Raw genomic sequence first — 24,518 nt, forward strand, 5'->3', positions numbered from 1 at the left:
ATTCTCTAAAATGACGTTGGAGGTGGCTTATGGTAAAGAAATGAACATTCAATTCTCTGGCAACAGCTCTGGTGGACATTCATGCAGTCAGCATGCCAATTGCATGCTCCCTCAACTTGACAAAACTACACAATTTAGTGGCCTTTTGTCCACAAGGTGCACCTGTGTAATGATCATGCTGTTTAATCAGCTTGTTGATATCTCACACCTGTCAGGTGGATGGATTATCTTGGCAAAGAAGAAATGCTCACTAACAGGGATGTAAACAAATTTGTGCACAAGAGAAAAATAAGCTTTTTGTGCAAATTGTACATTTCTGGGATCTTTTATTTCAGCTAATGAAACAATTTACATGTTGTGTTTATTTTTGTTCAGTATAATTTGGACTGGAGCTGCTGATCATAGGCTTTCATTTCAGACATTTTATTTTTTTTAAATTAGGGAGAAAATACACAACGAAAAACATTCGAATCTAAAACAGGTCAATTTTATAGTGAGTAGATGTTGGTACAGTATTGTGAAATACAACAAAAACGTTTCATTTTACATCTGGAAAACGTGAAATTGACACAGAAGCTGTTCATGTTCATTATAAAAAAGTGTTTGCAATATTTACATCACAGAGAAGGTGGAACCAACAGGAACAATCCATGTACAGCAGATGAGTCATGGGCATCTGCAGTACATGATACCACATTTGCCCTTTTAACAATTCTGCAGTCTGACACTGCTCATTTTTCTCAAACATTCAGTCACACACAGAGCTACACAAACATACAACAGTCACTCTTCTGTACTTCAACTCAAACATACTCTCCACAGTCTGAAATGATCACTTTTTGCTTGGGCTTGCCTTCTTTTGTTCCTTGTGCCTGTGGGGACAGAGAAAACATGACATGAGTCTTAGTACACAACTTCTTCACAGTCTAACCACCTTTAGGACCATTCTTCCCCTTCACCACCTCCATGCATGTCCCTCCCCTCCGCTTACCTCCATGGCTTTGACCACCTCCATGCCCTCCATCAACTCTCCAAACACCACATGTTTGTTATCCAGCCAATCCGTTTTATCACAGGTGATGAAGAACTGAGAGCCGTTGCTGTTTGCTCCAGAGTTAGCCATTGAGAGCTGACCTATTACACACGAGAGGGGAGCATTGTGATCAGAAACCATATTCAACCAAATCTGCGTATGGCAATGCCTCCCGTGCACTTCCTCACCACTCTACACATTAATTCACAGACAGACTGCCATTTAGACCTGGACGTGTCTCACCTGCAGCAGTGTGTTTGAGGACAAAGTTCTCATCGTCAAACTTGCGCCCGTAGATGGACTTGCCCCCAGTACCGTTGTGGTTGGTGAAGTCTCCTCCCTGACACATGAACTGAGGGATGACGCGGTGGAAACTGCTGCCTTTGAAGCCAAAGCCCTTCTCATGTGTGCACAAGCAGCGGAAGTTTTCTATAGGAGATATCAGGGCGAGAGGGTTGGAGATTTTAGGGGATGCTGCTTCTATTTAACAAGCATACAATACTTCAGACTAGCTGCATGTTTCCTGCTTTACATATGAGCTCTGCTTTGATACGTCCTGATACCCAGTCACTTCACCCTGCCTTCAGAATGTATTCATACCCCTTGACCTATTCCACAATGATGTTACAGCCTGCATTCAAAATGTTTCACATTTATTTTTTTGCTCACCCATCTTCACACAATACCCCATAATGACAAAGTGAAAGTGTTTTCAGAATTTTTGAAACACAGAAATATCTAATTCACATAAGTATTCACACCCCTGAGTCAATACTTTGTAAAGGCACCTTTGGCAGTCTAAGAGCTTTCCACACCTGGATTGTGCAACATTTTCCCATTATTCTATTCAAATTGGTTGTCGGTCATTGCTAGACAACCATTTTCAGGTCTTAGCATAGATTTACCAGTAGATTTAAGTCAAAACTGTTACTCAGCCACTCATGAACATTCCCTGTCTTCTTGGTAAGCAACTCCAGTGTAGATTTGGCCTTTTGTTTTAGGTTATTGTCCTGCTGAAAGGTGAATTAATCTCAGTGTCTGGTGGAAAGGACACTAAACAAGGTTTTCCTTTAGGATTTTGCCTGTGGTTGGTACCGGTACCCCGTATATAGACTTGTTATTATTTTACTGTGTTTTTTTGTATATCTTTTTTTTTTTTTTACTTTAGTTTATTTAGTACATATTTTCTTAACCAGTAAGCATTTCACGGTAATGCCGTTGTAGTCGGCGCATGCGACAAATAAAATGTGATTTGATTTAGTTCCATTCCGTAGATATTTTTGATCCTGAAAACCCCCCCAGTCCTTAACAATTACAAGCATACCCATAACATGATGCAGCCACCACTATGCTTGCAAATATGGAGAGTGGTACTCAGTATTATGTTGTAATGGATTTGCCCCAAACATAACATTTTATATTCAGGACAAAAAGTGACTTGCTTTGCCACATTACTTTAGTGCACTGATGCGAACAGGATGCATGTTAGGAAATATTTGTATTCCGTACAGGCTTCCTTTTCCCTGTCAATTAAGTTAATATTGTGGAGTAACTACAACGTTGATCCATCCTCAGTTCTATCACACCCATTAAACTGTAACGTTTTAAAGTTACCATTGGCCTCATGGTGAAATCCCTGAGTTGTTTCCCTCCTCTCCAGCAACTGAGTTAGGAAGGACGCCTGTATCTTTGTAGTGAGTGGGTGTATTGATACACCATCAAAGTGTAATTAATACCTTTACCATGCTCAAAGGGATATTCAATGTCTGCTTTTTATTTTTACCCATCTACCAATAGGTGCCCTTCTTTGCGAGGCATTGGAAAATCTCCCTGGTCTTTGTAGTTAATCTGGGTTTTAAATTCACTGCTCTACAGATAATTGTATGTGTGGGGTACAGAGATGGTGGTAATTTATTATTATTGCATACAGAGTGACAAATACAATTTTATTTGAATATCCCTAAATAATCCCTGAAGTCTAATGATTAAGTGTTCTATTTTCAGAAATGTTCCTGGTACTTTATAACGAGGAGCATGGATACCTGCTGTCATAGGAACAATGTCTGCTCGGAGCAGGAAGCGCAGTCTCCCTGCTGGCTTGTTGCCAATCTTAATGTCCATGTAAACCTGGGGGTTCGTTCTGCCCTTCTTGGCCGGGGGCTCGCCCTGCAATCAATGATAATATATTATTGTGTCAGGCTTTTAGATCATAATATGATACTATGCAACGTACTACACTCACAGAGAGACAGGCTGGAACACACAGTCAACTTACATCTGCTGTTGTTGATTTGGCTGATTCTCCAGTGGACTCCGTAACCTCAGCGTCTTCGACAGTCGTTCCCGAGAACTTCTTCAGCCAATCATCATCCGACCAAACTGAGGAAATGGTATACAGTTAGCAGTTTTACCACATCTAAAAGCCATGGGACAGTTTAAAGTCTTTATAGAGAGACTACCGCATATCATTCACCTGGACGAGAAGAGCCCTCTTTGATCCTCATAGGTTTGGCAATGTTGACCCGGATGGTTCTTCCAAACAACTCCGACTCATTCTGTCAATAAAACAGAGGGAAAACATGCATCAATGAGAATTGTCCAATACCACAGCTTTTAAACTGTCTCAGAGTACAGACTACCAAAACAAGGGATAATGCAAATCACTGTTAGTTAAACCAATTTGACTTTAGTGGGAAGCAAACACTCACCATGTTATCAATAGCAGCTGCAGCATCCTGTGGAAGATGAAAGACAAGAACAGCAAACCAGTACAACACAATCACCATGATGACTAATGACCATCCACCATAACCCCTAGATTAGGATGTTAGGTGACGTGAAAAACAACGAGCGCAATGCTAGAATTCTACAAAACACAGAGGTGATCAAATCAATTTTCACTAAACTTGTCAATAATGTGGTCATCAAAATACATAATAATCTGAAAACATGAATGTGGACGTTGTTAACCATGTCTAAAAATCACAATACTGTACGATATGATATTTACGTGAAATGACCCTAAATGTATGTAAAATCGTTTTTAAAGCATACCGCGATCCATGCTGAACCTGAACCGGTGGAATGACCTCACATTGATAACTAGTTAGCATCTCCAACATAATTTTGTATACTTGCATTGAGGTTTTGATTAAACTTACCTCTGCCAATTCAAATTCAATGAAGGCGAATCCTCTGTGCTTCTCTGCAAAGTAAACAATAACATGAGACATTAACGTCTGCTCTAAACTTCAGGGTTTCATCTACGGACAGTAGCAGTTTGTTCCGGCTAAGTAGACAGGACGGATAGATTACTTTCTTTTTACTGATTCAGCTGATCGTTTATGCCAAATTTGAATGGTAAAGCTATTTATTCTGACCTGTTTCATAGTCTATTGGAATCTGAATGTCTGTGACATCCCCGAACGGAATGAATGCCGCGTGCAGCACTTTTTCGTCCACCTCCTCTGTGAGACCACCTGTCAACACAACAGGCACACACAATCAAGTTAGTTTACTATGAGTTGATTCAAATCAGATAAACGGTCTTTCAAGCTTTTATAACGAAAGGTGTTCATATAATAACACGAATGGGGCATTACAACAACCAATAGCTTGATAGACGTTAAATTGCTAACGTTAGACACACTTGCTGCCTGCAACTAGCGAACTTTATCTAGCCAGCTTATTCACAGACTGGTCCACTTTACACGTAAATAATTTGTAGCTTAATTGCCAGGAGATTACTAAAATATGTTTATTTCAACTACACAGTAACTACGTACAAAAACTGTTGTAAAGAGTAGCCAACTCACCAACATACAGCACTCGTTTGGTCGCCGCCATCTTGTAAACTTTAACCCTTGAACCCAACAAGACTCGTGATTGGTGCGTTACAACCAAAGCCCACCTCTCTGGTGATTCACTTTTGAGCTCCGGCGCCACCTGTCTTTTCCATTTAAAAATGATCGCTCAATCTTAACCAGTGGGACTCTCCAAAAGCTGAAATCTTATACCTCAACTCAAAAACAGATAGTACTTTTATTTATTTTTTAAATCACTGTTGCTGGCTAGTTGGTATAATAGTGGTCTTACTTCTCAATTCCCCAAACCTATTTATTTTTTTATGGTCCTCAGTTCCTGCGAAGGTACCTAGTGTTATTCATGTAACATTATTAATGAGCTTTTTGGTTGTGAAATTAATGAATAATTTGATCAATAACCAATAATCTAATCTTTATTCAATGTTTCACTTGAGCAATGGAAATGTGTACACACTAGGCCTTTTCACACTGCATTATTCTTAGCTCCGGGTTAAGACGCCCTGAACTAGTTTATCCGGTTCAAACAAGCATTTGTTAACCTAAGATTTAGCCCTGGGGTAATGTGCAGTGTGAACACGCCTACTATGGGGCTATGGCAGTATGCAAACTATTGTGGAAAAGAAAGACAAACATTGTAAATTTGATATATTCATCCCTTTATTGAGAATACCATATACCACACCACCCATGATAACATGATGGGACGGAGGAATCCAATTGTCCAAATCAAATCATAAAACTTTCAAACAAAGAATAAGAGCAAAGCAAATTTTCAGAGAAAAGGGGTCTGTCCTGGCCACAAAATAAAGGGCCTTATTTAGTTGGAAGTTTTGCTTTTGGTAAAGTTAAAATGTATTACAGAACTAGACAAATTAAGTAATGTAATCTTTAAAAAAATATTTAAGTATGTTTTTAAAAGATTTTTTCTATTTTTTTCAACCTTGTTTTTATTTATTTTTGCATAGGATTTTGTAGAGATGACCCGGGCATTTGAAGCCAATGTAGTGATCTCTTCCCATCTTTTTCTCAGTTGATTGTGTCCTGGGGGGGGGGGGGGGAACACAAAAAGCATTGGATAAGAAATATGAACCCACTACAATTGAACTAATCAAAAGCATTGGATTAAGTTCGCAAATCTATACACCATTATCAGTGCTAGGGAAAAAGCTCATGCTTCGGCGATATCATAGCTCACATTTTCTCATCTATTAACAATACTAATCTAACAAACATTTAGTAAGCGCTCTTACACATCAGGAAGTAGAGGCAGCAGTGGTTGTAGGGATGACTCCCACTTTCTGCGTGGCATCCTTCTTTGCCTGGTGGGCCTGCAGAACGGCAACAGCCTCCTCCACCTGCACAAACACACAGAGAAATAGGAGAAACAATTAGAGCCTTAGCCAACACTATATGACCCTAGATCCATTTTATGATCTTATCCTGATATTATCCTGTTCCTGGTACCTTGGAGCGCAGGGATTCGTGGGACTCCAGCATGTGCAGCAGCTCAGAGTTGTCAATCTCAAGCAGCATCCCAGTGATCTTCCCTGCCAAGCTGGGGTGCATGCCCTGGATCAGGGGGAACAGGCGCTCCCCTGAGAGAGACAAGAGACAGGGAGGGTTAAGATTGGTTCTCACAGTTTCAAATGTTACTGTATAATTGCACCTTATTGCAATGATGTTCAAAATCCCTCCAAAGGGTCTAGACTCTAGATTCTAGAATTTGGCATTGAACTTCCAAGGACCAATATGAAACACCACCAATCTGTTCCAGAACTCACCCAGCATCTGCTTCTGCTCCTGAGGGGGTGCAGAAGCCAGCATGGAGGATGTGAGAGGCTCCTGACCCTGCACATGTACAGCTGGCTGAGCCTGAGAGGAGGAAGACGGGCAACAAAGGGGTTAAAACAAGGGATTGATGGAACAGAAAAATAGTGGAAGGGAAAATAGAGATTTGAGGGACGAGAAGAGATGAGGGATGAAGGAGGCAGCTTTAACTATGCAAAAGATGGAGGTTGGTGAGATTTACCTGCTGTAAGGCGATGGGCTGCACCACTTGGGGGTTAGTGTTGCGTATGCTGGTGGCGTACTTGTAGGGTGGCATGGCACGAGGGGCAGGGACTCCCATGGAGGGACGAGGACCCATGGCCTGGCCAGCACCTCCTAATGGTAGGGATGACACATAAGGACATATGATGAGCCAGTATATCAAGTTTGATGAGGTAATATTTCCACCATGTAAATTATAATCAGTGGCTATCAGATATACTGAGGGAATCCAGTCTTACCAACTCTTTGAGCTCCAGCAGGCCCCATGCCTCGTGGGCCCTGGGCGCTGGCGTTGGGAGCCAAGTGTCTCAGGTTGGCACGTGGACCAGGCTGGCGCAGGGAGTTGGGCATCCCCTGGAACCCACCTAGAGAGGAGGGGGGGGGTGGGGGGCAGGGTTACTATTGGACAACAGTTCAAGTCATCATAATATGTCACTAGGACATATAGTACGTTAATAAACATACCCTGCATATTTAGCCTAGATATATAGCCCATGATAAATGTAGTTATTATGTATGATGTCATCTCTAACACTCACCTTGGCCTCTGCCACCCTGCTGCTGCCAGCGGGGGTTGGGCCTCATCTGGGTCAGCTGATTGGGTGCATAGTAGGTGGTCCTGTTTTGGCCCTGGGACGGACGGACACACACACACAGAGTTAATGACAGAAGTGTAACCATGTATGCAATAATGTCGCACAAAATTAAAGTTCTACATCGTGCTCTATGTAAACTGACTCACTTGTTACAGTGCCAATCATCTTACTGGCATTTGCACAGCAGTATTTATCATATCAACTGTCAGAACCTTGACATGGCTTTTGTGAAGGGCATTTCCAGTAAAGCCCACATAACCCTCTCTCCCTCCCTCACTAACCTGAGGCACTGCAGGCATGAAGTATCCGCTGGCGGGCTGGAACTGGTTGATGATGGCGTTGGCAGGCATGGCCCTCATGCCAGTGATGCGCTGCATGTACTGGTTAGTGAGGTGGGCCTTGCGCTCTTCTTTGCGCTGAGCCAAGGCCACGTAGAGGGGCTTGGAGCCCACAATGCGCCCGTTCATCTCAGTCACAGCCTTGGTGGCCTCCTCAGGAGAGGAGAAGCAGACAAACCCAAAGCCCTTGGACCGCCCCTCCTCCAGCATCACCTGCAGCAAGAGAAGCCGTGTTATATCGGGATAACACACTCCAAATACACAACTGAAAAGAGTAATTGTGGTGTACTGTTTTGGCTTCTGCTGCACTCTCTCACTTTGGCACTGGTGATGGACCCGAATGGGGTGAATTCCTTGCGCAGTTTCTCATCGTCTATGGTGTCATCCAAGTTCTTAATGTAAAGATTAACGCCCTGAAACCAGAAAAACACTCATGACCACAAACATACATACATACTCAGCCTGGCTTGTTCCCTTAATGGATAGGTACTATGAAACAAGATGTCAGGTTGTTAATGGCATTTGGTTGTAATCAGTGTTCAATTAGACATAGTGGTGCCAGATGAGTGACATGCTAGTTGACCTGGTAACGGCTGATCCTCTCCTGTTTCAGCATCTCAAACTTCCTCTTCAGCTCCCCCTGCCGTTCAATCTTCTTCTGAGCGCGTCCCACAAACACAGTTTTCCCATTGAACTCTTGGCCGTTCATCTCCTCACATGCCTGAGTAGAGATCTATGTGTTACAGCCAGTCTATATGCCGTAAACCCATAAGTTAACACAATGTGATTATTCGTACGATTGTCTCACTTAGTCTTTTTACACCAACCACGAAAGCCTGCTGACTTGTTTTGACATGACTGTTGTTATGAGGGTATAATAGTACCTTGTTAGCATCCTCGTGTTTCTCGTAACTCACAAAGCCAAAGCCTCGAGATTTGCCACTAGGGTCGGTCATAACCTTCACACTGAGAATTCTACCTGCAGGGAGGAAACAAGAACAAATGGGACTCAGCTATATGCGTTTTGAGAAATGCAAGTGCATGTCTAGTTTCCTTGAAAAGATTGCAAGACAAATATGTGATAAACAAAAACGGCTCCACTAATAAGCAAACTCATGCGGTTTGTTTCAGGCACAGCTTACCGTATTGGTCAAACATTTCCTTTAGCTTGTCATCATTCATGTCGTCTCCAAAGTTCTTGATGTAGACGTTGGTGAACTCCTTTGCCTTGGCCCCGAGTTCTGCCTCCCTCTCCTTCCGAGACTTGAAACGTCCAACGAACCTAAACACCACGAGAGAGCAATGACAACTCTTGTAAAACGGTCCTGAGCAGGAGGGAGAAAGGGACTGTGATCCGTCTCTTATCTTTTTCATCTGAGATTCATGTTTTCACAGCACTGACATTGAGGAGTCCCAGACTATTAAATGGAAGGAAGCACTTTGTATAGGACAGCAGCACAGTGAGTCAGTCAAGGACCTCTCAGGAACAACATTGAACAAACTACTTCTTGCACGGTTTATGGCACCACAATCAGGCAAACTGAGCATTCATGCTATACACCCAGAACACACCAGACACAATGACGTTTCCTGGTCCAAGACTTGAGGCATGGAGGGACAGAGGTCCATAAAAAGGAAAGCTGAGGACCAAACTAGGTTGATAGATCATATTCCTCTACTCAGACTGTACCTTGTTATGCAGACCTCTCCCAATCTGGCTCCAGTATTGCATTCCTGCATTCGCTCCATCACTAAAACACACAAGCGTGGTTACACACACACACACACACACGACAGGCAGGTGGACGGGTGGACAAACATACAGACAGAAGGATGCTCAGCTGACACATGGAGTGAGGTGACCACAGAGAGTCGAAATGTGTTGTTGTATAGGTTTAAAGGCACATTTCCCTGTAAGCACTGCAAAAAACATTCACTGTTAGTTGTGTAATTCACACAAACCACACAGAAAGACAGGGTGTATGGGGACAGTGTGAAAAAGAGGCTCGTTATATGCATCTACAGCAGGGATGGGCAACTTTGATGGGAGCGGGGGCCACAAAATAAGATAGATCTTCGGGCCTGTGGGCCGCCAGTTGCCCATCCCTGATCTACAGGTTGCTGTTCCTCTGCTAACCTCACCTTTTGCCGTGTCACAGTATGGGCCAACAGATGAACTACTTCAGACTCCAACCATGTACAATCCTCATCAATATCCTAGCTGCCCTTGACTGATCTAAACTGTCAACTTTCTATACAATGATATAACTCCAGTTCAGCCCCTTCCCTACACCTCCCCACCCTCTCTTAGTTGATCAGACACTCACACCTTGCGGTCGTTCAGAAGCATGCCGTTCATCTTTTCAATGGCGCGGTCAGCTGCGTCCTGCGTCTCAAAGTGCACAAACGCATATCCTTTGGATCCATTCTCATCACACACAACCTGTTTGAGAGACAAGTTGATGCTGTTTTTTTAAAAAGTACACAAGTCTATGGTCATACAGATGTCTATGGTCAGAAACACTGCAATCTTACTTTGCAAGACAGGATGTTCCCAAAGGCAGAGAAGGTGTCATAGAGTGCCTTGTTGTCGATGGTCTTGTCCAGGTTCTTGATGAACACGTTGCCCACCCCAGACTTCCTGAGTGAGGGGTCTCTCTGTGACCACATGATTCTGATTGGCTTCCCTTTCACCACATCAAAGTTCATGGTGTCCAGGGCTCTCTCGGCTAGAGGGGAGAGGTCAGAGTGTTAACTTACATCATGGAGCCAAAAACATATCAGCCACTGTGTACACCACCAAACACCATGTTGTTTATGCTATATAGTGCTCACTTCAAATCATGCACACCGCACCATGCTGCATGCTACACCATACGTACATCTCCCAAATCATTCACACTACCACATTGTGTCGTGATCAAGTCATGTGGTCAGGAAAAACTACCGGCCCTAGTTTATTGCACACTTTCAATTAAGAAACCATGCTACTATTGGATTGTCCGAACTACTACACCATGTGGCTATGGAGTCTGACCTCCGCCTGCCACCACACTGAGCAGCTGTTGGGGGGGGGCAGTTGGGTAGGCAGGAGCACATGGCGCTAACACACAGACAAATGGGACCAGAAGTGCCACAAGACATAATAGTTGATTCACCCTCTCATAATGAATAGATACAATGGCAGACATATAGTGCATGTACAGATATAATTCAGTGAGGCAAATGGCTCTTAAACTTTACATTCTCTTATAGGTTCTCCAATAAACACCAGCTATTGTATTATTTTTCATGGTCCATACTACCTATGCCAGTGTGTGTAACTTTGATTTACGTTTCCAGATCTGCCTATCATGATTTCTGTTGTGCCAGTTCTCATTTTCCTGCCCCCTCTCTCTCATGTCCATCTGGGTACACATGCCAACCAGAAAGCTCCCCTTTGTTCCTGTCACTCCACAGCAACACACACCCGGGCTTTAGAGCTAAAAATGTCTGTTAAACAAAACGAAGCTCCCTTGCGTCTGCTGGCATCAGCAGTTTGCTGTGCAATTGTACTTCACACAAACCAACTCAGAAGGTGTGTGACGGTCACCCTGTCTGTCTAGTTCTGGAAGGTTCCCATGGCCATGCTTGATGAAAGAACATGAGCACCATGTGGAACTGAGATTGCTCAATGGATGAATAGCAGAGATAAACATGGTGAAATCAAATAAGAGGTCAAGTGAATGTGACACACAAAACAAGTGAACTTCACAGGTCAGTGTGAAGATATTATACTGTAAATGTATTTTGTCATACAGCTGAAAACTGGATAGTTTATTCTAGGCGAGGCTGGTAGCCACCCTAATGAATTGTCAAACATTACCCTTGTATGAAGACTTTAAAACACTTTAGATATTATAGGCAGGCAACATTTGGACTGCCTGAGAGAGCGACTATATTTAGAGGGGTCCTGAGAGGTATGTGCTGGTGTGGAGTGAGAGTTTATTAATTCTCTTCCATTGATGGAGGGAGACACATTCAACAAGAATGTTCAGATGAGCAACCCCAGGTCTTGCAACTATTTACAAATGCAGCTGTGACATGCTGAAACCCAAGTGGAGACGGTCAGCCACAGCTAGTTTAGTCACATGAAGGAATACTACTTTCCTCAAATATGTGGTTGTAGTTGTAGGCCTACATCTGTGGTAGTTGTACTACACTTTTACTTCCTGACATGTTATATTGATTGTGTATGGTCATAAAAGTACAACCTTCAGGTTACATTGTGACCACAGAGTTCTCTAGCTACACTGAGTCAGATATCTGGTGGCAGGTGTGAAATGAAAACAGCCCCATAGGTCCACACTGTTTAACCAGTTGGCAGACACACTGTCGTAGAACAGACCCCATATGCTACAGTTCACCCTAACAAATACATGATTCTACTGCACATAATAGCTCTACTATGGACAATTAAAAGAAGAGTGATTGTTGAATCGAGTGGGAAATCAAAGAGTGCAAGTATATGTTAAACGTTCAGATTTCTTACAATAGGAGCAGGGGCTTGGATACAAATGTTGGAAATTCCTCCTGTGTACCCTGCAAGCACGTACATTGTAAGCCACTACGACCTGAGCAAAACATCACAGGTCAACATGTAGAGAGAACATGGAGGTGTTGAGAATGACACACTTCAACATTACTCAAGAAATCCAACCAGAAAAAGGTGTTGAATCCACAAGAAAAGTTTCAGCAGAATTGTATTCGCAGAAGCAATCTATTCCGACTTATTCTCCTCAGATCAGATGACATCACATGGTCCCCAGAAAGCAGGGAAATGCAAGTTAGGTCGTGTTCTCCTGCTTAGACATTTCTGACGCATGCCAGATCTTACAACGCCTAGATAGGTATTTTAGGTATCAGCAAACCACATGTTTTAGCACTCTGGTGCCTGACTGCACAGCCAATAAAGTGGTACGCAATTAGTGCAACCTCTAATCATTGGGAACGTGGCCTTACTGTTCAGCTGGGCCGTTTCTTCCTCTCTCTGTCTGTAAGGCAGCAGGGACGGTATTGGGAATTAATTTCACTACAGAACTGTTCCCTTATGGCCCTTTAAATAGGAGCAGAAATGGGTCACTTTGGGTTAGGCACTCTGGAGCAGTACTGTGGAGCAGTACTCTGGAGCAGTACTCTGGAGCAGTACTCTGGCGCAAAGCTGCAGCCACCCGTTCAAAGGTAGAGGCACAACACAGACAGTAGGCTGGCTACAACATATCCAAAGCAGGAGTCTTGTACATGGCAAAGCAGGAGTCCTGGAGCATATCCTGGTCAATCCTCAAACAATGACACATTGAAGTGGGCCACCATCGCTATATGGGTCAAGAGATATTCCAAATGTTGTACTTCTCCACTCACCAGAGTTAGTCCATGAAGGGCAAAAAGCATTGAGTCCATACTGCATGTATTAGTTGTCCGATTCACTGTGCCACGCATGGTTCAGTGCAAGTTGTATGGAAAACATTCTCTCCCACTATAGTTTTTCATTCATTCCGTTACTTACAGAGTTGGGGCTTAGCCTATACCTCTTAGATTGCCTGTGTATCGGTATGTTTCTATTATGTCGTCTGGAGGTAACCACTGAGTTCTAGACAGGTGTGAATGCTGTAGATACCTTTAACAGGAAATCACATCACAACTGATTTACACAATAAAATCAAGATGTGCTTTACATTGTATTCTCTTTAAGACGAACTGTTGACATGCTCAAATAAATCCAACATCCAAGCAACTCTTTACGCCGTTATTTTGGAGGCATGCTTTATTGCTTACCGTCGGTGGGTTGCGAGAAATTCACATAGGCATAACCCAGAGAGCGTCGGGTGATCATATCACGACATACTCGAATAGACAACACCGGTCCTGCTGGGCTGAATTTCTCATACAGCATAGCCTCCGTGATATCAGGGTGCAGATCGCCAACATAGAGAGAAGCCATTGGATAACTCCCTGTAGTCTCTGTGTTCATTTCTTGGAGTGCACAAAATGTATGAATTCTTCCTTCGCGCTATAATCACGGGAATTGTTGATAAGAATTGTTCCCCGGGGCCGAATCTGAGTAAAAACACTCAGAATGCGACTTGTGTTCAGATCTAAGTTTCAAGACTCGCAGACAAGGAAAAGTGACAGCTAAAAACAGAATGGAATCTCGGCGTATTCTCCTGATAAATATAATTGTCTTAAACGTCGGGTTAAGCCCGAGGCCTCCTGTTAACACAATTTAGCGACGTATTTTTATTTTGTATATTACGGAAGGCCTATTTATTTTTAAGATTTTATATTTTGTATTTTTTATATTTTTTTGTTTTTTAAAGTTGTTAAAGAACGGTGAGTTAGACACTCACGGTTGTTTTGTGGCCGGGGAAAGAGACTGCGTGGGAAAAGCATGGTCACTTTATAGACAGTGCAGTGCGCAGAGGAAATAGACAGGGTCAAACTTGGAATAGAAAAAAACCTGTGCATGAGGTGTAAAAGGGAGAGCGGCGGGTGTACGGTCACAATTACCCACCACAGATCCCTACAGCGACATCTGGGTGTGACTACGTGGTCATTATAGCAGGGGCCCGCTATAGTGTGAACGGGCCAAAAACGCCTGAGTTTTAAGGACAAGAGAGAATATTTTGGCCAAAGTTACACATTTAAATTGAAAAAGTGGAGTTCTAATAACAGAAACTGCTAAATTAGTTGCAGTGAGTTCATTCAATTATACAAATGTATAAACATGTTCATTGACTACTCCACCTTGTTCATTGGACTAGGCTACTCTGCCTTGTCCAGCTCCCTAAAGAAAAATTACAAAGAAAAACAGTTATGAATGAAAAACCATTCAGTGGAAAAAAGTCTTACACTAACTAAAGGATACAAGTGGCATGAATAAATAAAATGGAACCTGTCAAAACTACAAATGACCTCATCAGATCCAGGAGAGACAACACCAGGTTCCTCTGCCCAGCCCTCAGCCTCTTCACTGGGAACCTCTCCTCCATGCCAAAACTCCTGATCCCTGGTTCCTTCACTCTAGGCCTCCTATCCTCATAAATCTGTGTCTGAAAGCCATCAACGGCTTGGGACAACTGGAGCTTAGTGTGGACCACAAACTGGGAGTCTGTTGCTTTGGTCACCAACTTTTCAGTCTGCTGGCTCCAGACCCCATCAATGGCAGAATTCAATAGAGGCTGTCTAAGAGAAGACAATACATTAAAATAAGCCTGAAACATGAATGGACTGTCAAGTCCTAGAAGATTACTATACAGCCATGATAGTATAATCACATTAAGACAAGTAAAATCATAGATACTGACCAATGAGTAAGTTCTTAAGAGCCTTTACACCTGGAGCCACAGCAGCTGCACACAACATCCCCACTAAGCTTCTCTCATCTGTAACAGATTGGTCACCCATTAAAGCTAAATGTTATAGAATAAATCATGTTTCCCTAGCCCATGCCCAGATACCTTGATTTGATCTTGTTGCAAGACTTAGCATCTGGAGACACCATGGTTAGAGATGATCACACTGCAGTGCACATAGATCTAGGAAGGACAGATTCATTCAGAATGGAGTCTAATGTGGACAGAGAACGTATTGTCCTATGGGCAGGCCTGGTGGACACATACCTAGAGGTGGATGAGCTGCCCTCTTTGATAGATAATGGTTTCAGATGCATTGGTCCAGAATGCTGCAAGTTCCATGAGAACATATTTGTAAAGAGATTAGTAAAAAAAAAAACTGTCAATTTAACAGTGTCCCCTTTATCATGACTCACAGTTTATCACATTCACAGCAAAGCCCCAGCTCTTGTAGACTCCAGTCTAGTGAGCTGGTGTTGAAACAGGTGTAGTGGGACTCACCTCAGACCTGAGATAGAACAATATTGTAATTAACAACATCCAACACCCACATTACTTAAACACAAATGTAGAAGCTTTGAAACAAACCTGTGGCATGAAGGATATGGGCAGTACAAAAGCAGACAGCCACCAGGTGGGTTCCTAGGGCTTAAGTGGAGGACATTGGAATAGGTCTCAAATCCATTGTGTGTAGTATGTTATACACATCTTGAAATCATGAAACTGTCATGACGTTGGCCTGTTGGTGAGGTTTTCCCCCTTTCCTCTCTCTACTCTACAGATGTGACTCTTGGAAAGCCCTTTGTTAACATAGAGTCTGTTAACTTCTTTATGACAGGGGGCAGCATTTTCACTTTTAGATGAATTGCGTGCCCATAGTGAACTGCCTCCTACTCTGTCCCAGATGCTAATATATGCATATTATTATTACTATTGGATATAAAACACTCTGAAGTTTCTAAAACTGTTTGAATGATGTCTGTGAGTATAACAGGACTCATATGGCAGGCAAAAACCGGAGAAAAATCCAAACAGGAAGTGAGAATTCTGAGACTGGTCAATGTTCAACTCATCGCCTATTCAATTCCCTGTAAAATATGGATCTGTTTGCACTTCCTACGCCTTCCACTAGATGTCAACAGTCTGTAGAACGTGGAATGAAGCCTCTAGTGTGATGTGGGGCCGGATGGGAGGTGTTTCAGTCATTGGTCTGGCAGAATGCCAGTGCCTGGTCACGCGCTTTCCATAACTTCTAGAGACACAAAGGAATTCTCCGGTTGGAACGTTATTGGATAGTTATGATAACAACATCCTGAAGATTGATTCTCTACTTAGTTTGACCAGTTTATTCGAACTGTTATATAACTTTTTGAAGTTTTCGTCCGAGTTCGCCTGCATCTGTGCGAGCGTTTGGACATGTGCACTAAACATGCTAGCAAAAGTAGCTACTTAGACATAATTAATGGACATTATCGGACAAAACAACGATTTATTGTGGAACTAGGATTCCTGGGAGTGCATTCTGATGAAGATGATCAAAGGTAAGGGAATATTTATGATGTAATCTCGTATTTCTGTTGACTCCAACATGGCAGAGAAATGTTGTTATTTTTTAGCGCCGTCTCAGATTATTGCATGGTGTGCTTTTTACGTAAAGTTTTTTTGAAATCTGACACATCGGTTGCACTAAGAACAAGTGTATCTTTAATTCTATGTAAAACATGTATCTTTCATCAAAGTTTCTGATGAGTATTTCTGTTATTTGACGTGGCTCTCTGCAATTTCTCCGGATATTTTGGAGGCATTTCTTAACATGGCGCCAATGTAAACCGAGATTTGTGGATATAAATATGCATATTATCGAACAAAACATAAATGTATTGTGTAACATGATGTCCTATGAGTGTCATCTGATGAAGATCATTAAAGGTTAGTGATTAATTTTATCTCTATTTCTGCTTTTTGTGACTACTATCTTTTGCTGGGAAAATGGCTGTGTTGTTCTGTAGCTATGTACTGAGCTAACATAATCGTTTGGTGTGCTTTCGCCGTAAATCCTTTTTGAAATCAGACATGTTGGCTGGATTCACAACACGTGTAGCTTTAATTTGGTGTCTTTCATGTGTGATTTCATGAAAGATTGATTTTTATAGTTTGGCGTGCTACAAAGAATTTGGCGCGCTACATTCTTTCTGGCTTTTGGCCAAGTGAGACGCTACAGTCCCACATATCCCAGAGAAGTTAACATCAAAAGGGGGGTGAACAGAACCATATTTCGGTAATCCAACCAGTTGAAAATATGCATTGGTACTTAAAGAATATGATATCAGATCAGTTGTCATCTGAAACATTATTACTGATGATAGGATGACATAAACTGTATCTTGGAAAGTCTACACATTATAGTTATCAGATTCATATGGAATTGTTGGGCAATTTAAATATGAAACTATTTGTGAACAGATTAAATGTAATTTTAGCTTCTAAATGAGAGAATTGGTTTTCATAAGTGAACTAGGCTCAACTCAGTGTGAACAGACATTGGTTGTGAACTATGAAACACGCCATTCTCTCCCTACTACATAAGCCCTTTACAGAAAATGTAAAATTTTTGTTCCCGAGGACGTGAGGACGACGGTCCATACGTTAAAAGGGCTAATATCAAACTACAGAACTAAGCCAACTTCAGCGTGAGCTTTAAAGTATGGCAACTTGGTAGGAACTTTGAACTCTTATTCACTAAAGAAGTGATACCCTCTAGCCGTTGAGTGAGCAGCAGCAGCTGTAAACGTGAGCTAGGAAAGGACGGACAAAGTATCTCTTTTACCAAACACACGATGGTACTACAACGCCCCCGTTCTACCAGACATTCTTCAGAGGACAGGAAGATCTCTGTTGGGCAACACGGCCTTCCATCTAAGACCAACCTATTGAAGCACAGCTCAGAGTAAATATTTCTTGCATTTTCCTTTTCCAAACTGGCGGTTATTTAGAATGCATAAGATTCTGTATTTACGATAGCATAGCTTTACAAGGTCCGATCAGAGACCAAATTCCTTTGTTCCTCAGTCTTCCCGCGCTTTCATTCAAAACACAACCCCCTTTCTTTGTGTAACCAGCCGTCATATCTGTTCCGTCCGCTAGGGACGTTTTCTTTTATGACATAATTAGTAATAATTAATAATAATGTATGACCCATCCTGTGTATGTGTAATTCTGTGTGATTGTTTAGGTATTTAGTAAATAAATAATTAAAACCAAATTTTGTATTGCTGATTCAACTTGTTAGCCAGGGTTCGTAAAGATAACCAAGAATTCTACGACTTCAGATGATACTGAATAAGGTGACGATTAAGAATTGACTGCTATTGATGTAAAAGATTACCAGGTCTTTATGAGTTTATTCGGAAGATAACAGCTCTATAAACATTCTTTCGTGGTGCCCCAACTTTCTAGTTAATTACATTTACATCAAATCAAATCAAATCAAGTTTATTTTATATAGCCCTTCGTACATCAGCTAATATCTCGAAGTGCTGTACAGAAACCCAGCCTAAAACCCCAAACAGCAAGCAATGCAGGTGTAGAAGCACGGTGGCTAGGAAAAACTCCCTAGAAAGGCCAAAACCTAGGAAGAAACCTAGAGAGGAACCAGGCTATGAGGGGTGGCCAGTCCTCTTCTGGCTGTGCCGGGTAGAGATTATAACAGAACATTGCCAAGATGTTCAAATGTTCATAAATGACCAGCATGGTCAAATAATAATCAGGAGTAAATGTCAGTTGGCTTTTCATAGCCGATCATTAAGAGTATCTCGACCGCTCCTGCGGTCTCTAGAGAGTTGAAAACAGCAGGTCTGGGACAGGTAGCACGTCCGGTGGACAGGTCAGGGTTCCATAGCCGCAGGCAGAACAGTTGAAACTGGACCAGCAGCAAGGCCAGGTGGACTGGGGACAGCAAGGAGTCATCATGCCCGGTAGTCCTGACGCATGGTCCTAGGGCTCAGGTCCTCCGAGAGAAAGAAAGAAAGAGAGAAGGAGAGAATTAGAGAGAGCATACTTAAATTCACACAAGACACCGGATAAGACAGGAGAAGTACTCCAGATATAACCAACTGACCCCAGCCCCCCGACACATAAACTACTGCAGCATAAATACTGGAGGCTGAGACAGGAGGGGTCAGGAGACACTGTGGCCCCATCCGATGATACCCCCGGACAGGGCCAAACAGGAAGGATATAACCCCACCCACTTTGCCAAAGCACAGCCCCCGCACCACTAGAGGGATATCTTCAACCACCAACTTACAATCCTGAGACAAGGCCGAGTATAGCCCACAAAGATCTCCACCACAGCACAAACCAAGGGGGGGCGCCAACCCAGACAGGAAGATGACGTCAGTAACTCAACCCATTCAAGTGACGCACCCCTCCTAGGGACGGCATGAATGAGCACCAGTAAGCCAGTGACTCAGCCCCTGTAATAGGGTTAGAGGCAGAGAATCCCAGTGGAGAGAGGGGAACCGGCCAGGCAGAGACAGCAAGTGCGGTTCGTTGCTCCAGAGCCTTTCCGTTCACCTTCACACTCCTGGGCCAGACTACACTCAATCATATGACCTACTGAAGAGATAAGTCTTCAGTAAAGACTTAAAGGTTGAGACCGAGTCTGCGTCTCTCACATGGGTAGGCAGGCCATTCCATAAAAATTGAGATCTGTAGGAGAAAGCCCTGCCTCCAGCTGTTTGCTTATAAATTCTAGGGACAATTAGGAGGCCTGCGTCTTGTGACCGTAGCGTACGTGTAGGTATGTACGGCAGGACCAATTCGGAAAGATAGGTAGGAGCAAGCCCATGTAACGCTTTATAGGTTAACAATAAAACCTTGAAATCAGCCCTTGCCTTAACAGGAAGCCAGTGTAGGGAAGCTAGCACTGGAGTATTATGATCAAATTTCTTGGTTCTAGTCGGGATTCTAGCAGCCGTATTTAGCACTAACTGAAGTTTATTTAGTGCTTTATCCGGGTAGCCGGAAAGTAGAGCATTGCAGTAGTCTAACCTAGAAGTAACAAAAGCATGGATAAATTTTTCTGCATCATTTTTGGACAGAAAGTTTCTGATTTTTGCAATGTTACGTAGATGGAAAAAAGCTGTCCTTGAAACAGTCTTGATATGTTCGTCAAAAGAGAGATCAGGGTCCAGAGTAACGCAGAGGTCCTTCACAGTTTTATTTGAGACGACTTTACAACCATCAAGATTAATTGTCAGATTTAACAGAAGATCTCTTTGTTTCTTGGGACCTAGAACAAGCATCTTTGTTTTGTCCGAGTTTAAAAGTAGAAAGTTTTCAGCCATCCACTTCCTTATGTCTGAAACACAGGCTTCTAGCGAGGGCAATTTTGGGGCTTCACCATGTTTCATTGAAATATACAGCTGTGTGTCATCCGCATAGCTGTGAAAGTTAACATTATGTTTTCGAATGTCATCCCCAAGAGGTAAAATATATAGTGAAAACAATAGTGGTCCTAAAACGGAACCTTGAGGAACACCGAAATGTACAGTTGATTTGTCAGAGGACAAACCATTCACAGAGACAAACTGATATCTTTCCGACAGATAAGATCTAAACCAGGCCAGAACTTGTCCGTGTAGACCAATTTGGGTCTCCAGTCTCTCCAAAAGAATGTGGTGATCGATGGTATCAAAGGCAGCACTAAGGTCTAGTAGCACGAGGACAGATGCAGAGCCTCGGTCTGACGCCATTAAAAGGTCATTTACCACCTTCACAAGTGCAGTCTCAGTGCTATGATGGGGTCTAAAACCAGACTGAAGCATTTCATATACATTGTTTGTCTCCAGGAAGGCAGTGAGTTGCTGCGCAACAGCTTTTTCTAACATTTTTGAAAGGAATGGAAGATTCGATATAGGCCGATAGTTTTTTATATTTTCTGGGTCAAGGTTTGGCTTTTTCAGGAGAGGCTTTATTACTGCCACTTTTAGTGAGTTTGGTACACATCCGGTGGATAGAGAGCCGTTTATTATGTTCAACATAGGAAGGCCAAGCACATGAAGCAGCTCTTTTAGTAGTTTAGTTGGAATAGGATCCAGTATGCAGCTTGAAGGTTTAGAAGCCATGATTATTTTCGTCATTGTGTCAAGAGATATAGTACTAAAACACTTAAGTGTCTCTCTTGATCCTAGGTCCTGGCAGAGTTGTGCAGACTCAGGACAGCTAAGCTTTGGAGGAATATGCAGATTTAAAGAGGAGTCCGTAATTTGCTTTCTAATGATCATGATCTTTTCCTCAAAGAAGTTCATGAATTTATTACTGCTGAAGTGAAAGCCATCCTCATTTGGGGAATGCTGCTTTTTAGTTAGCTTTGCAACAGTATCAAAAATAAATTTTGGATTGTTCTTATTTTCCTCAATTAAGTTGGAAAAGTAGGATGATCGAGCAGCAGTGAGGGCTCTTCGATACTGCACGGTACTGTCTTTCCAAGCTAGTCGGAAGACTTCCAGTTTGGTGTGGCGCCATTTCCGTTCCAATTTTCTGGAAGCTTGCTTCAGAGCTCGGGTATTTTCTGTATACCAGGGAGCTAGTTTCTTATGACAAATGTTTTTGGTTTTTAGGGGTGCAACTGCATCTAGGGTATTGCGCAAGGTTAAATTGAGTTCCTCAGTTAGGTGGTTAACTGATTTTTGTCCTCTGACGTCCTTGGGTAGGCATAAGGAGTCTGGAAGGGCATCAAGGAATCTTTGTGTTGTCTGAGAATTTATAGCACGACTTTTGATGCTCCTTGGTTGGGGTCTGAGCAGATTATTTGTTGCGATTGCAAACGTAATAAAATGGTGGTCCGATAGCCCAGGATTATGAGGAAAAACATTAAGATCTACAACATTTATTCCATGGGACAAAACTAGGTCCAGAGTATGACTGTGGCAGTGAGTAGGTCCAGAGACATGTTGGACAAAACCCACTGAGTCGATGATGGCTCCAAAAGCCTTTTGGAGTGGGTCTGTGGACTTTTCCATGTGAATATTAAAATCACCAAAAATTAGAATATTATCTGCTATGACTACAAGGTCCGATTAGAATTCAGGGAACTCAGTGAGGAACGCTGTATATGGCCCAGGAGGCCTGTAAACAGTAGCTATAAAAAGTGATTGAGTAGGCTGCATAGATTTCATGACTAGAAGCTCAAAAGACGAAAACGTCATTTCTTTTTTTGTAAATTGAAAATTTCTATCGTAAATGTTAGCAACACCTCCGCCTTTGCTGGATGCACAGGGGATATGTTCACTAGTGTAACCAGGGGGTGAGGCCTCATTTAACACAGTAAATTCATCAGGCTTAAGCCATGTTTCAGTCAGGCCAATCACATCAAGATTATGATCAGTGATTAGTTCATTGACTATAACTGCCTTTGAAGTGAGGGATCTAACATTAAGTAGCCCTATTTTGAGATGTGAGGTATCACGATCTCTTTCAATAATGGCAGGAATGGAGGAGGTCTTTATCCTAGTGAGATTGCTAAGGCGAACACCGCCATGTTTAATTTTGCCCAACCTAGGTCGAGGCACAGACACAGTCTCAATGGGGATAGCTGAGCTGACTACACTGACTATGCTAGTGGCAGACTCCAGTAAGCTGGCAGGTTGGCTAACAGCCTGCTCCCTGGCCTGCACCCTATTTCATTGTGGAGCTAGAGGAGTTAGAGCCCTGTCTATGTTGGTAGATAAGATGAGAGCACCCCTCCAGCTAGGATGGAGTCCGTCACTCCTCAGCAGGTCAGGCTTGGTCCTGTTTGTGGGTGAGTCCCAGAAAGAGGGCCAATTATCTACAAATTTTATCTTTTGGGAGGGGCAGAAAACAGTTTTCAACCAGCGATTGAGTTGTGAGACTCTGCTGTAGAGCTCATCACTCCCCCTAACTGGGAGGGGGCCAGAGACAATTACTCGATGCCGACACATCTTTCTAGCTGATTTACACGCTGAAGCTATGTTGCGCTTGGTGACCTCTGACTGTTTCATCCTAACATCGTTGGTGCCGACGTGGATAACAATATCTCTATACTCTCTACACTCGCCAGTTTTAGCTTTAGCCAGCACCATCTTCAGATTAGCCTTAACGTCGGTAGCCCTGCCCCCTGGTAAACAGTGTATGATCGCTGGGTGATTCGTTTTAAGTCTAATACTGCGGGTAATGGAGTCGCCAATGACTAGGGTTTTCAATTTGTCAGAGCTAATGGTGGGAAGCTTCGGCGTCTCTGACCCCGTAACCGGAGGAGTAGAGACAAGAGAAGACTCGGCCTCAGACTCCGACTCGCTACTTAATGGGGAAAACCGGTTGAAAGTTTCTGTCGGCTGAATGAGCGACACCAGCTGAGCATTCCTACAGCATTGCCCTCCAGAAGCCATGAGAAAGTTGTCCGGCTGCGGGGACTGTGCGGGGGGGATTTATACTACTATCTGTACTTACTGGTGGCACAGACGCTGTTTCATCCTTTCCTACACTGAAATTACCCTTGCCTAACGATTGCGTCTGAAGCTGGGCTTGCAGCACAGCTATCCTCGCCATAAGGCGATCGTTCTCCTGTATATTATGAGTACAGCGACTGCAATTAGAAGGCATCATGTTAATGTTACTACTTAGCTTCGGCTGTTGAAGGTGCTGACGAACCATGTCCAGATAAAGCGTCCGGAGTGAAAAAGTTGAATGAGGGAAAAAAGTTGTGAGGGAAAAACTAAAAATATAAACGGTAATTAAAAAGTTAAAAAAAGTTGTCAGCTAGCAAAGTAAGGTTGGCAACAAAACGCACAGCAACATGATTAGTTCAATCAGGTGACATTAATTACAGAGAAATTATTTTATAGAATAGCATGTCATATCACTTAATCCGGCATAGCAAAGACACGACAACACATTTTATTGAAAAGTATAGTTGTCAGAACAGCATTTGGGATATGCTACTCACTTCTCAGTTCCACACTGGGTGAGTTCATAAAGTAATTTAAATGTTGAAAGATAATGATTAAATAATTCCACTCTGAAACCTTATAACTGTATGAAATTGATTAGAATCATACAATTATTATCTGATGGTTTGTTTAGATTTAGTCAGTAAACACATATATCTGTACAATATATCTTTATAGTATCTTAAACACAGACTGTCTGAGCAAAATTCGGTGCCGACCTTGGCTAGGGGCCACTGAGAGATTTGGGAGAGGGCAGGGAGTACTTCTCACGGCTTCCCTGGTCTTGGGGGAGGACAGGGAGTGCTTCTCACGGTC

General features: G+C 42.7%; 2 protein-coding genes across 3 annotated transcripts; both read right to left on the reverse strand.

Annotated features, from left to right (window-relative positions):
- Window positions 1-306: 306 nt before the first annotated feature.
- On the reverse strand, window positions 307-4,967 carry LOC139530705 (peptidyl-prolyl cis-trans isomerase E). Its single transcript, XM_071327338.1, has 10 exons — window positions 4,849-4,967; window positions 4,414-4,512; window positions 4,195-4,238; window positions 3,742-3,768; window positions 3,507-3,588; window positions 3,309-3,412; window positions 3,076-3,199; window positions 1,277-1,462; window positions 992-1,134; window positions 307-872 (listed from the first exon to the last, which is right to left on the reverse strand). The coding sequence occupies exons 1-10, from the start codon at window positions 4,877-4,879 to the stop codon at window positions 804-806; spliced, it is 909 nt and encodes a 302-aa protein (XP_071183439.1). The 5' UTR covers window positions 4,880-4,967; the 3' UTR covers window positions 307-803.
- A 529-nt stretch (window positions 4,968-5,496) lies between these two features.
- LOC139530707 (polyadenylate-binding protein 4-like) lies at window positions 5,497-14,284 on the reverse strand. Of its 2 annotated transcripts, none has more exons than XM_071327341.1 (15): window positions 14,227-14,284; window positions 10,376-10,569; window positions 10,168-10,283; window positions 8,983-9,122; window positions 8,725-8,819; window positions 8,424-8,561; window positions 8,158-8,253; window positions 7,784-8,053; window positions 7,446-7,536; window positions 7,146-7,271; window positions 6,887-7,020; window positions 6,639-6,729; window positions 6,322-6,452; window positions 6,108-6,212; window positions 5,497-5,898 (listed from the first exon to the last, which is right to left on the reverse strand). In XM_071327341.1, the coding sequence occupies exons 1-14, from the start codon at window positions 14,267-14,269 to the stop codon at window positions 6,111-6,113; spliced, it is 1,767 nt and encodes a 588-aa protein (XP_071183442.1). In that variant the 5' UTR covers window positions 14,270-14,284; the 3' UTR covers window positions 5,497-5,898; window positions 6,108-6,110. The 2 variants fall into 2 exon arrangements, with proteins under 2 accessions (XP_071183442.1, XP_071183441.1); XM_071327340.1 differs by having other exon boundaries at window positions 13,655-14,252.
- Window positions 14,285-24,518: the final 10,234 nt, after the last annotated feature.

This window comes from Salvelinus alpinus, chromosome 9 (assembly GCF_045679555.1).
Source record: "Salvelinus alpinus chromosome 9, SLU_Salpinus.1, whole genome shotgun sequence".
In the NCBI taxonomy this organism is placed as follows: domain Eukaryota; kingdom Metazoa; phylum Chordata; class Actinopteri; order Salmoniformes; family Salmonidae; genus Salvelinus; species Salvelinus alpinus.